The sequence below is a fragment of the Salarias fasciatus genome, chromosome 2, assembly GCF_902148845.1.
Source record: "Salarias fasciatus chromosome 2, fSalaFa1.1, whole genome shotgun sequence".
Lineage (NCBI taxonomy): Eukaryota > Metazoa > Chordata > Actinopteri > Blenniiformes > Blenniidae > Salarias > Salarias fasciatus.
Window position 1 is genome coordinate 11,448,728 of NC_043746.1, and position 13,070 is coordinate 11,461,797.

General features: G+C 47.7%; 1 protein-coding gene across 2 annotated transcripts; it reads left to right on the top strand.

Annotated features, from left to right (window-relative positions):
- Positions 1–216: 216 nt before the first annotated feature.
- Positions 217–11,831, top strand: nsd1a (nuclear receptor binding SET domain protein 1a). Of its 2 annotated transcripts, XM_030111769.1 has the most exons (24): positions 217–237; positions 1,086–1,261; positions 1,890–2,746; positions 3,125–3,266; positions 3,390–3,562; positions 3,645–5,475; positions 5,562–5,686; positions 6,029–6,245; positions 6,362–6,465; positions 6,549–6,608; positions 6,690–6,878; positions 6,963–7,055; positions 7,158–7,281; positions 7,364–7,564; positions 7,732–7,911; positions 8,403–8,559; positions 8,646–8,851; positions 8,931–9,043; positions 9,121–9,390; positions 9,478–9,594; positions 9,757–9,898; positions 9,990–10,096; positions 10,183–10,387; positions 10,523–11,831. In XM_030111769.1, the coding sequence occupies exons 3-24, from the start codon at positions 1,907–1,909 to the stop codon at positions 11,317–11,319; spliced, it is 6,393 nt and encodes a 2,130-aa protein (XP_029967629.1). In that variant the 5' UTR covers positions 217–237; positions 1,086–1,261; positions 1,890–1,906; the 3' UTR covers positions 11,320–11,831. The 2 variants fall into 2 exon arrangements, with proteins under 2 accessions (XP_029967629.1, XP_029967637.1); XM_030111777.1 differs by lacking the exon at positions 217–237 and having other exon boundaries at positions 775–1,261; positions 6,368–6,465.
- The last annotated feature ends 1,239 nt before the right edge of the window (positions 11,832–13,070 follow it).

Consider the following 13,070-nt stretch of genomic DNA (forward strand, 5'->3'; position numbering starts at 1 on the left):
TTATCGTAAACATGCAGTTGGTCTAACAAGTGTGGGTGGATTAGTGATCTCTGTGATCTCTCTATTTGATTATTCACCTAAGCGACATTAGAGAAAGGAGCCGTCCCCGATCAGACGTGTTTCCCCCAGACAGCACCGGGAGCTCGTTTCACCGGCCGTCAGGTCGGGATGTCGGTGCTCGGTCTTTGTCTGACATTTCGGGACCGGCCCGCTGCGTCGACCCCAGCCTCCCTTTTTGTAAGTCTGCGCGTTTTGGTGCGGGTTTTTTTTTTTTTTTTTTTTAACAAAAGCGCACCTCCAGAAAACTCAGTGTCAAATGAGGACAAAGCTGGAAGGACGACTCGTTTTTTTTTTTAAACCGCGGGACGACTCGGCCGCGAGCGTCTTCATCTCATTTTCCTGAGCGCCTGGCGGCCTATTTCCTCATGTCAGAGCTCTCCGTGGAGAGAGCCAACATGGCGCACGGAGTCTGGTTTTGACCAGAGACGAGGCCGTGTGTGTGTGTGTGTGTGTGTGTGTGTGGTTAGCAGCGCATTGTGGCGGCTTGTGCGCTGCCGTGCCGCTCCTGCACGCGCAGGCCCCGGCTCTGTTCCTGCAGGCAGACAATGGACTGCAGGACATAAACCACCCGCGTTTATAACGCCGGGCCGGCTCTTAATTGGCTGTTATGGCCATTATTACCATTTATCAGTGACTTTAAAAAACTTCACCTGGGTGCACACGCGTGCGTGCATGCGTGCGTGCATGTATGCGTGTGTGTGTCTGCGCGCGCGCGCCTCAGCCTGCCTTGCCTGCCTGCCTTGTGAGCGTGCTGGTGTGTAGGGTGAGTGTCACGGCCCTCTGCAGACGGGGGGTTGGGTAGCAGTGCCGATTGGTTGCAGCTCACCAACACAGTCAGTCTGGGCTTGTTTTAACATAACCGGGGGCACTTCGACAGAAACCCTGTAGTAAATAAGCCGCTGTGGCTGTGAGGGGACCGGCTGTGACACGCTGCATTTCGCCGCTCCAAGATGTTGCAGCAAAACGGAGATTTACTTATTTTGTATTTAAGATGACAGTTTTTGTTTTTTGTTTTTTTTCCTGAGGGCCGCCGTTGATGAGGCGATGAAGTGCCGAGAATGAGAGCCGTGCCTTGGCCTACTGCTAGAGCCGCTGCAGCTGGGACTGAGCGCGTCTGCTCTCACAAACCGAGGAAAACACTCGCTCCGTGACACTTGATCACACATCCGCCGCTGGTTTCACGCTGACCGACCTCCAAATGGTGAGTTTCGTCGCGTTTCTCCACATGTTGATAGTGTAGTGAACTTAGTGGCGATCGGCCCCTCTCTTTTTGTGTGTGTGTGTGTGAGAGAGTGTGTGAGCGAGTGTGTGTGTGTGTGTGTGTGTGTGTGAGTTAATCGTAGCTTCCTATGTCGGTGTGCGGCTGTAGCCTGTTTGTGTGAGCCACTCAGTGTTTGTGTGATGGCTCAGTGTCACGGCTCCTGTCTTCACTGTGTTAGTTGGCGGTACGCTGAGCCTCTCTCTCCAGACAAAAGCGGCGGTGTTTCCTGATAGTTTGTGAATGAAACGTGTGATCGCAGCGGACCAGCGGCTAGGTGTTTTGTCTTCTACTGTCCGACTGGCCTCCAGAATGGAGGCCATGCAATGTCGGCTTATTAGTGTGTGAGCGTGAGTGTGAGCTGACTGGTATGCTCCTTCGTGTATTTAGGTTACAATCGGACTGGAAATGATTGCCACTGTGCTATTTCTGAAATGTATCCACGCGCCTGTCAGCATGCTTACTTGTGTTGTTTTGTATACAAATGAAAACAGCCCGGCGCACTGTGTTTGATTGAAACTTGAAGACTCTCTTTCCCTCATTTAACCCTGCTTGTGCTTGTCTTTGACAGGATATAGACATGACAACATGAATCAGTCGTACAGACCGGGTCTTAGGGTGGGCTCAGTGTTTGACTCAAGCCAACCAGAGAGGCCCCACAATGGCCTTGTTAGCACTTCCTTTGGAAGCCAGTGTGGCTCTGCGAGGCGAGGGTCCAGCCAGGCATCGGCCGTGCAGCTGCCGACCTCCAGCCTCAAGCAGCCCGCTTTTCTGGGCTTCGGTCAGCCGGACCGGTACCTGCAGAGGAGGCCCCCGGACCTGGACCACGCCGTCAGCAGACTGGACTTAGAGAGGGACCTCCATCCCAGGGGCAGCTTGCACTGTGCGAGCCCCATCAGTGACGACGATGGGTTCGAGGCGCCGACGGTTGAGTTGCCCCCTTCCCCGGGCAACGACGACATGGAGTCTTTTGACACTCTGCAGGACGTGAGCAGGAACGGCTTCTCCCCTCACAGTTCTGACAGCTTCGAACACTGTTCTCCAATCCCAAATGGTTACCTGCATTTTGAGTCAACACTATTTGACAGCAGTGAGATTAAGGAGGAGGAGGAGGACGATGAGGGGGAGCATGCCAACAGGGAGGACCTTGTGACTTTTCACCACTCCCCAAAGTTGAATCAGGCTCGAACTGTTACAGAGAGCAAGAGCACATGCAACTCAGGCACGGATAAGAGGATGTACAAACCTACGGTGTTCAATCTGATGTCCAAAACGATATCTGAACTCAACCCTACACTAAGTCCCAGCGCTCTGCCTGAAATCACTATGAGGAATGAGTGGAGCGCGGGCGAGGAGTCGGACAGCGATGGTGAGCTTACCTCTCCGGTTGACCCTGGACTTATCTCACCTGCGGGCACTAATTCAAATGTGAGTATTAAGTTGAAGAAATTCCCTCTGGGTTTAATAAAGTATTTCTGTTCTATTAAGCACCACATATACTTTATTTAAAACTCATGTACACCGAGAGATGTGCTGGTGTATTTACATCATAGGTTTGAATAGAAACAATCATGTATTATGTTTATAATGTTTACCCTTTTCAATGTGGTTAGATCGTATTTTCAAATTGTAAACATGTATAACAGTGGTGTTCAAACTTAATACCAGCAAGTCACACCTTGCAGGTTTTCAAATAAGCTACCATATTGTTTGTGTTGTTTACGCATGACAGGAATTTTGATTTTGAGAAAACAGATTCAGAACAGTAGTAATTCAGACTAATTTCACACTCATTTTGTTGTTTAGTCCAACAGCCCAAAGAAAAAACCTATTCCTCCAGTGAAATACTTGGATGGGGACTTGGTGTGGGCAAAATTTAACAGACGACCCTGGTGGCCATGCCAGATCACCTGCGATGTGGACCAGGGGACTCACACAAAGATGAAAGGTAATGTTTATATAGGAGTGAAAGGCGTTTTCAACCTTTACCTCGTAGATCAGCATAAGTTCTAAGAGTTGTTTAAGCTGAATGGGAATTCAATGGAGGAATATTTTTCTCATTTTTTTGTAGTTCCTAGTCCTCGTCCTGTCCGGGTGTATTTTCTCGGGACACTTGGGGAGGTTACTGAACGTGCCTGGGTCGCAGGGAACGCCATTTTCCCTTTTGAAGGAGGCCATCAGTTTGAAGAGCTTCCTGTGCTCAGGCGTAGAGGCAAGCAGAAGGAGAAGGACTACAAGTACACGGTAAACTGTTGATTAAATACAACAAAATATCCTGTTAACTTACTTTAAAAAGTAATTTTAATGTGAATTTTGTTGTTTGCAGATACCCAAAAGCTTGCTGACTGCGTGGAAAGTCAGTGTGGCGGAAGCTGAGTATCTTCGGACTGTCCGGCAAAGCAATAGTAATAGTGCACTTTCAGCGTCCGTCAATGGAGAGGAGCGTTTACCCAGCCCGCTCCCCACGGAAACGCCACCCGAGGTTCCCTCCGTGCACCCGACTCGATCCCCGTCACCCTGCACGTCCCCCAACGGGAAGGAGCACCGCCTCTTCAAAAACTCAACTCCCCTTCCCAACAAGAGTAACACTTGCAAGAAGAAAAAGAAATGTTTATCGGACATATTTGGCCACATAGTCGGTGGGTCAAGGGAATCCTCTACCATCACAAACATGACTTGCCAGACTCCTACAGCAACTCGTGCACTGAAAGAAGAGCCAAAGGACTCGCCGTACGCAGACCTGGAGTCAGTTCCAATGCTGCATCGTCCAAAACGCACAGCGGTGTCCCCACTTCTGGATACAAACACACTGGTCAGAAAAGAACAGGGTTCAAGAAAATCGAAAAAGAATACTGCAAGAGCCATCCAGCGTATGGATTCGTGTGACTCCTCTAACATTGTAAGAAATAAATATACATCTAAAAGGAATTCTGATGGGAATTTGAGCAGTAGTGTTGAACTGTCGTACACTTCAGGTGAAAAGCACTCTCAGGATCTTTCCGCCAGCAGTCGCCTGATGACGAGAGCTCTTAAAGCAGAGGAAGAGACTGATTTCAACGATGCACTGGCCGCAAGCCCGAATTCAATGAAGGCACCTACTGACGATTACGCTGTTATTACAGCTGCTAATGCGCCCATCAGAACTGAACGGTCTCCCGACTGCAGGTCCCTCAGCAGTGCTTCATCCTCGGTAAATCACAGCTCTCCAAAACGGCGTCCTCGGAAGCTGGATAAGAAACTCATTCGCAATGGTTCATTGATTAAGTCCAAGTGTGGGGGCTTCAGTGATCCTGATTTGCAACCTGTTAGCATCAAGGTGGAAAACGTTGTTCCAGATCCATTGTGTTCTTCTCCATCCCCTTCTGTTTCTCCAATGGATGCTTTTCAGGATGTCAAGGAAATAATGTTCAAATCTCTCGAGGATGATAGCAGTAACTCCGAGTCTGCTGCGTTTCAGCCTGATTCCAATTACAAATTCAGTACTTTCCTAATGCTCCTGAAAGACATGCACGATACTAGAGAAAAGGAGGGAAAACCACTGGTGCTTCCTCCACCGCCTGTCCTCATCAAAGAGGAGCCGCTTGTGATCCCTACTTCTGCTGGAGGTGATCCATTGACTAGTCCTCATGACAGTTTCAGTCATGGAATCAAACTGGAAAACGGTCAGTCAGCGAAATCCAAAATCTCCCCAAATACAGCAGCAAAAACCAACAGTCGGTCTAAAGCAATCATGTCGGCTGATACCTACCACTGTAAGGACTTACTGGTTTTGTCTCAGTCGGGCAACTCAGACAAGCAGCGCAGAAAACAAAGACTGCCTGCCAAGCTGAAACTCAACATACCTGGGCTCTCCTCAGACTTGGCGGACATGGCTTACGGCAGGGAGTACGTCAGCGGCCACGCTGACTTGGCGGACGCTGCGGCCGATTCTCTCGTCGCCGCCAGTCTCTCTGCTAGCTACCTCGATAAGAGCTCAGAGTCCCCCGTGGCTCCAAAGAAGCGCTGGCAGGTGGTCGAGGAGGCCGCTGAGACCAAGCCTGACGTTTTGAGCGAGTTGAAGGAGTCTTGCACTGTGAGAGCATCACTGGATCTCGATCTGGCAGCTGAGAAGCACTCGGAGAACGACTCGCGTTCACCAGATACCAGCAGCACGGCCGGTAAGACTCGAGCAGCTGCTGATTAGTTCGTTCACAGCGATGGTAAATCGCTGAGCAACTGATAATTGTTGTTTACTCTCGCACAGGAAATTCAGAGAGCAAGCGTCTCCGGAAACCAACGAAAAGACTCCTGGAATCAACTGAGGAGTATGAACAAATATTTGCCCCAAAAAAGAGATCCAAAAAACACACCTCAGAGTCTTCCAAAATGGTAAAAAAAGAAGACACTTTTTATTTTGCTTCCACAACAAGTAGCAAACATGCACACATTTAAATATTTTTTGTTCCTCTTTGAAAACATCCTGTTTAATTTCAAAGCGTTTCAACAACTAGATCAAGAGTTTTCTGTTTCAGTAGTTTTGCAGTCATTGACACAGTGCTGTGGTTTTGTACCCAGTGCGATGAATTGTAAGGCATCCTAAGAAATGTATTAAATGTCAGTTAAACCTTAGCCAATACTGTTGCCACTGTAGCACAGGTAGAGACGTTCTATGTGTTCAAAATGACGCCTTAGTTTGCTCTCGTGAAGCTCTGTCCACCTGTTTGTGTGCAGCAAGCTTCAGGGATGATGGCACTTCGTGATCCCAGCACCACACCAGACACTGTTACCTCACCCCGGCCTGTAGAGCCCGCCGAGGCTCCGGCAGAGCCGGACCAGAGTCCGGCTCAGAGCCGTCCCTCTCCTGGAGCGCGCTCCATGTCTCCGGACACCACACAGCTCTGCCTTGATACAGGAACCGGGGAAGAAACTGATCTACCTCCTGAATCTGGTAAGAAAGACCTGCAGTTTGTTTGTACTGATAATGCCACTAATTACAGTATAGCTCACTGTGCTTGAACTACAGATGAAAATAAGGATGATCAATATATTTGATTTGTGTTGCAACTCCAGATTTATCAACCCTGGAAAGAAAGAGGCCGAGAAAACTGTCACACAAGGTGCTGGACTGTACCCTAGAAGAAGTAGCTACTGCTCCTGGAAAGAAGAAGGTCGGTCAGGAGGGAGATTTGTCTCAAACCATCTGCCCCTGCCTTATATTTCACACTTATACTAATATTAATCTTTTCACCAGGAGAGTAAGCAGCTCGGTGGAATTGCATCCGATGCGAAGGTGTTGGTCAAGAAGACTCAGGTACGACAGAGATAGAAAATAATAAATGTTTCTACTTCACGTTCAACCTTACTAAACTCAATCAAATCTGCTATTGATCAGCTGGAGTCTCTGGTGAAAGAGAAGCCTGTGCCCAGCACATCCTCGGCCGCTGTTGCATCCATACAACCGGAGGAGGGGCCCCCCAGCCCCCAGGACTCAAAGACCCCCAGGCAGACGGCAGAGGAGGAGGCCTGCAGCACTGAAGAGAAACAGAGTGGACACACTGGAACACTAACTCCTAAACAGGAGGTGTGCACGACTGTTCAAACATCAGCGGAAGACTGTTGGTATCAGACTGTGCTCGAGTTACAACACTTGATGTTTTCTCTGTAGATTTTGCCGGCTGCTGTAAGTGATGGCCTCTCTTCCCATGTTGATGTGAAAGGAAAAATCGGAGCGACTTCCTTAAAAGAAAACGTTTGTCAGGTGAAACGGTCTATCAGAGATTCTATTTTGATTGAATTGTCTTGGTTTGTTGCACATCTTGTATTTGTGAGGGTTAAATCATTTTCTGGTATATTTGTGCAGGTGTGTGAAAGGACAGGAGACCTGCTGGTGTGCGACGGCCACTGCTATGGAGCCTTTCACCCACAGTGCATCGGCCTGTCTGTGGCTCCCAAGGGGAAGTTCCTCTGTCAAGAATGCACCACTGGTATTCACCGATCATACTTAAAGTGATTTAAAATATACGACTTGACATCAAGCATGTGCTTAACGTGATGTGTTCCTCCCAGGTGCTCACTCCTGCTTTGTGTGTAAGCAGTCTGGCGGCGGCGTGAAGCGCTGCATGATACCACTGTGTGGGAAGTTCTACCACTCTGATTGTATACTGGCCTACTCGGCCACACAGACGCACAACAAAGGCTTCCGCTGCCCGCTGCACGTGTGTCTGTCCTGCCACATCACCAATCCTCTCAACACCTGCAGCTCCAAAGGTGAGCTCCAAAGCTGCTTGTGCCTGTCAACCTTTGTACGTGATGGCAGCTGAAGTCCAGTTGAATTGTTTTAATAGAGCCTGCAAATGTATTTTCTCTGGTTATTATTCAGATGTAAAGGACAGATGCTCATGGATTGTTTCCCCCGTGTGTTGTTTGTGTCTCAGGTCGACTGGCACGGTGTGTGCGCTGTCCTGTGGCCTATCATGCCAACGACAACTGCATGGCAGCAGGAAGCCTGGTGCTCGCCAACAATGGCTTCCTCTGTCCAAACCACTTCACTCCCCGCAAAGGCTGCAAAAACCATGAGCACATTAATGTCAGCTGGTGCTTTGTGTGCTCTGAAGGCGAGTCTGCTCCTCTTTTCCACTGACATTCAGGGACATATATGTTAAGATTTATATGACATGCAGTATATATGTGCCAGACTGTATATTACAATATAAGTAAAAACCTTGCACCGAAGAACACAACTACAAATATTGCCGAAATGTATTTATGTTTCCAAAGTTATTAAAACACAAGCACAGTTACTCAAAAAACACACCCTGCTTTGTTTCTCAAGAGAGCATGATTTAATTGGAATTAATGTTGTGCTCAGTCTTGTTTTCTACCTCAGTATTCCCACTTGGCTAATATGTCTAAAAGCACACCAGTGTCTTGCTATTTGCATTAAGCAGATGCTTCGTTTTCCCATTTAATTTTAATTTTATTTTAATACCTTTGATTTAAACCTTCTAAACATTAAATATTAAGGGCTGAGCCATGTTTCATTACTGATTGCATTTAATCGACCGATAAAAGCAACGAAGACGCTGACTGCCTGCTGTGTGTTTAGGCGGCAGTTTGTTGTGCTGTGAAGCTTGTCCAGCTGCTTTCCATCGTGAATGTCTGAACATCGAGATGCCACAGGGCAGCTGGTTCTGCAATGACTGCAAAGCTGGGAAAAGGCCTCGCATCAAGGACATACTGTGGGTCAAATGGGGGCGCTATCGGTAAGGTTTGACGTCTGCCAGTTCGGTGGCTGTCCAGATGAAAGTTTCGGTGTCAGAGTTCGTGAAGCCTCTGTGAACTCTTTCAGATGGTGGCCTGCCGAAGTCTGCCTCGCCAAAGACGTCCCAAATAACATCTTGAGGATGAAACACGAGGTGGGAGAGTTCCCGGTGCAGTTCTTTGGCTCCAAAGATTTTGTGTGGACGTACCAGGCCAGGGTGTTTCCTTACATGGAGGGTGACACGCACAACATAGAGAAAATGGGCAAAGGCACTGATGCAGTGTACAAGAAAGGTTTGTTTCAACTAACAGTGTCTAATGCCTCATGAGTGGATTCAGAGGTGCTTAAATCACGGCCCGTCTCTCCTTGTAGCCCTGGCCGAAGCTGCTGAGAGGTTTCGGGAGCTTCAGGCGGAGCGACAGATGAAGCAGCTTCAGGAGGACAGAAAGAACGACAGAAAACCTCCGCCATACAAGCACATCAAGGTACACCGCCACACCAAACGCACAGCTTGAATTACAACGGCGTTCGCTAAAAATCCTGCCCTGAATTTGTGTCCAAGGTAAACCGGCCAATCGGGAAGGTGCAGATCTTCACAGCCGACCTGTCAGAAATCCCACGATGTAACTGCAAGGCGTCGGATGAGAACCCGTGCGGCGTCGATTCGGAGTGCATCAACCGCATGTTGATGTACGAGTGCCACCCTCAGGTGTGTGCGGCAGGCGACCGGTGCCAGAACCAGGCCTTCACCAAGCGCGAGTACACGCCCGTGGAGATTTACCGGACGCTGTCCTGCGGCTGGGGTTTGCGAGGCGTGTCGGACATCAAGAAGGTTTGTCCAGACGAAGAGCAGACGCCAAATGTTGGAGGTTTATTTTGAGTCCTCTGTTCAACAGTCTGTTTTGCTGTAACTTTTCAGGGAGCGTTTGTGAGTGAATATGTGGGAGAGATGATCGATGAGGAAGAGTGTCGAGCCAGGATCCGACACGCTCAAGAGAACGACATCTGTAACTTCTACATGCTGACACTGGACAAGGTGATTCTAACACACACTGAGTGGATAATGATCTCACAGAAAGAGGCTTTGATCTTTCTGTGCAAATTCTACAATCAGTCAGTTTACTTTCAAGTTCACACCAAATTCACTCTTGATCAGCTTGGAAACAAACTGCTATTTTTTCTGTTTTCTTTTTTGCAGGACCGGGTCATTGACGCTGGGCCCAAAGGCAACCAGGCTCGCTTTATGAACCACAGTTGTCAGCCGAACTGTGAGACGCAGAAGTGGACTGTGAACGGAGACACCAGAGTGGGACTTTTTGCGCTGCAGGACATCCCACAAGGTCTGAGCAACAGCATGCGTCTGATTTTTTTCTGTTCAGTGCAGAATCCAGGAAGGTTTACACATCTGAGCGAATTTAATTTGTGCTTTAGGTGTGGAGCTGACCTTTAACTACAACCTGGAGTGTCGGGGTAACGGAAAGACCGCTTGTAAATGTGGAGCACCCAACTGTAGCGGATTTCTGGGTGTTCGGCCAAAGGTGACATTTCACGTTTGATCCATGCATTTTAACATACCGAGTCTATGAACAGTTTATTCATGTTCATTTCTCCTGTTCTTGTATAGAACCAGCCAGCAGCTGATAAAATGAAACTTAGGGAAGGGAAAAGGAGAGTTTCCATGAAGAGAAAGTCCAAGCAAGAAGTCAGAAAGGAGAGGGAAGACGAATGCTTCAGCTGTGGTGACGGGGGCCAGATCGTGTCCTGTAAGAAGCCCGGCTGTCCCAAGGTCTACCATGCAGACTGCCTCAACCTGGCCAAGAGACCTGCAGGCAAGTAGAGGGGGATGGTGGCTGTTTTTAGCCACATTAAATGATTTGTTTGGGGTGTGCGTGTCTCAGAATCTCTCAGAATGAGACTCAGAAGTTCCATTGTCTGCCTGCAGTAATGACAGATGTTGTCCGCAGGTCGGTGGGAGTGTCCGTGGCACCAGTGCGACGTGTGTGGTAAAGAGGCAGCGTCGTTCTGCGAGATGTGTCCCAGCTCCTACTGCAAGGAGCATCGGGAAGGCATGCTCTTCATCTCCAAGCTGGATGGCAAGCTGTCCTGCAGTGAGCACGACCCCTGCGGGCCCGACCCGCTGGAGCCGGGAGAGATCCGCGAGTACATGCCCAACATGACCTCCATGAGGCCGGGGGCTCTTTCTGTGCCCGTCTCAAACCCCGTGGTGCCGGAGTCCAGGATGGCCTCCTCTTCTGCAGCTCCCACCTCTGTTCCGGCCGGCAGCCCGGCATCGTCCAGAGTGGAGCCTCCTCCTCGCCTCTACATCAACACAAAGACCGCTACCTCAAGCTTCACGCCCTCCTGTAAGAATTACCTGACCGACAGCGGCGAGGGGAAAGGCTTCTCCACGCCGGCCTCCTCCAGGGGGGATCGAGAAGACGGGGAGGTGGAGGACGGCGAGGTGTGTGGCTTAGAGATAGAAGAGGTGGAAGAGGATGATGATGACGATGATGAAGATGACGACGAGGACGATGACAATGACATGAACGAGATGGAGATAGTGGAAGATGAAGAGGATGACACACTTTTTGGAGGTCACCTCCTGGAAGATGAAGAGGAGGAGGAGGAGGAGGAAGAAGAGGAGAACGAGGGCGAGGATCTCTGTGACACTTGGGGTGATTACGTGGATGAAGACGACGATGATGATGATGGAGAGGTGGAGGGAGACGACTGGGGAAGAGTAGAGGACGATGAGAAGTGACTCATGCACTCCTTCCCCATAACTGGGTTAAAAACTCAGAGGACGTTGATATACTGATAGATTTTATTATTTTGGTACCTACTTGAAGCAACACGGCCTTCACTCTGGTACAACCCTGCCTTCTCGTCTCCGGACTGCTGGACTGACAGCGGGGATGTGTGCTGGTGCTAAGGCTCAACGTCTCTTTATACTTCTGTCGATACTTTATCGTGTCTGGTGCTGTTATGTTCTCTTGTTCTTTCTCTTGTTTGTTTACATATTTTGGCCTTTTTTTTTTCTAAGAAAAAGAAAAATTTGCATTTTGAGAAAAAAAAAAAAGTTTCCACCTGACCAAACTGTCAAAAGGGCATCTTATGTTGTTACTATTTGAACTTTGAATACGAGATTCAGTAAACTAGCGTTCTCATTGGGCTGTGTTACCATTAGGCACAACAGTACTGGCTTGGTACTTGTGATAAATGCAACAAAATAAATCCACTGGAGTCATCAAGGCTCTGGGTTCTTGTCACAACTAAAACTTGTCTCCGTTTGTATTTAACTGATTAAGATAGATCTGTTGCACACTAATTACAATAAATCATACAAGGAAATTTAGAGTTGTTTCTATGAAAACCCATGTTTGCTTAAAGGTGCTTGTTATATCAGCAGTGTTTACTTTCTCTTTGATGATCGGAAAGTTTAGGAGCAATAAAAGGTTGTTGCATAATGACATGCTCAGAGTCCATTACATTAAGGAGTGGTGCTGCTTCGTCCTCTAGAACCAAGATGTTTATCCCTCACAAAATTCATCTTGCTGCACTTCAAACACAAACCAGGAAGTTAATTTGAACGTTACATTAAACTACACACCTGTTTAATTTATCATGAGTGAATCGAACCACAGACTGTTCCAATCTCAATGGGTTTAGTTACTTTGCGCCCCCTTCTGGTGAGACATTAACAGCATCACAAAAGGGTTTTTCTTTCTTTCCCTTTCACTTCAGTTCTTCATAGTTACTGAGTTTCAGTTGAATTCTACAGTGTTCTCCCTCACATACACAATGGTTCACACTATTCTTTTATAGTCAAACATCCGCATGGAAAGGCACATAAAACTGAATAGAAACCTTTAGAAATTCTCTTCTCGTCAACAGTGCAAAAACAATAACAAAAAATTAGATTGGCAATACTGCACAACTATCAAAGAAACGTGGACCAACATCTCTCCTCCGGGTTCAGCTGTCTATTTACATTATTATCAAGAAATTGCTGCACACTTTTGAAAACAGCACGGTGCTCATTTTAGTCACAGAAAGCTGATGGTTTTCAAGAGGTGTACAATGTATAAAAAAGTTAAATCATAGTGTAAGTGGAGGTTTATACTCCATTTACAATACCACTTTTTTTCTTCTTTGCCACACAAACTCCAAAATCAAGCTTCCAATGGTCAGGTGAAATCATGTGACCCTAACATGCTTATTGGAGATTGTAAAAGTGCAATAGGAGTCACACCCTGGGCCCTAGGGCCATTCAGCATAGAAACACATGAACATTTTATTTTATTTTATTTTATTTTTTGTTACAACTTGTTTCTCATCACTGAAAATGTCCTGATTGATTTCAGAAGGGACTAGTGCTGTTTTCAGTGTCACTGCACCCTCGCACCAGTGAAAGCAACCACATCGCATCCATTAGAAGTGATTTTTCATTAGCACTCCAGGATAAATGCGGACGTGGAGGGTTCAGGAAATTCACATGTAAAAATAAAAGTC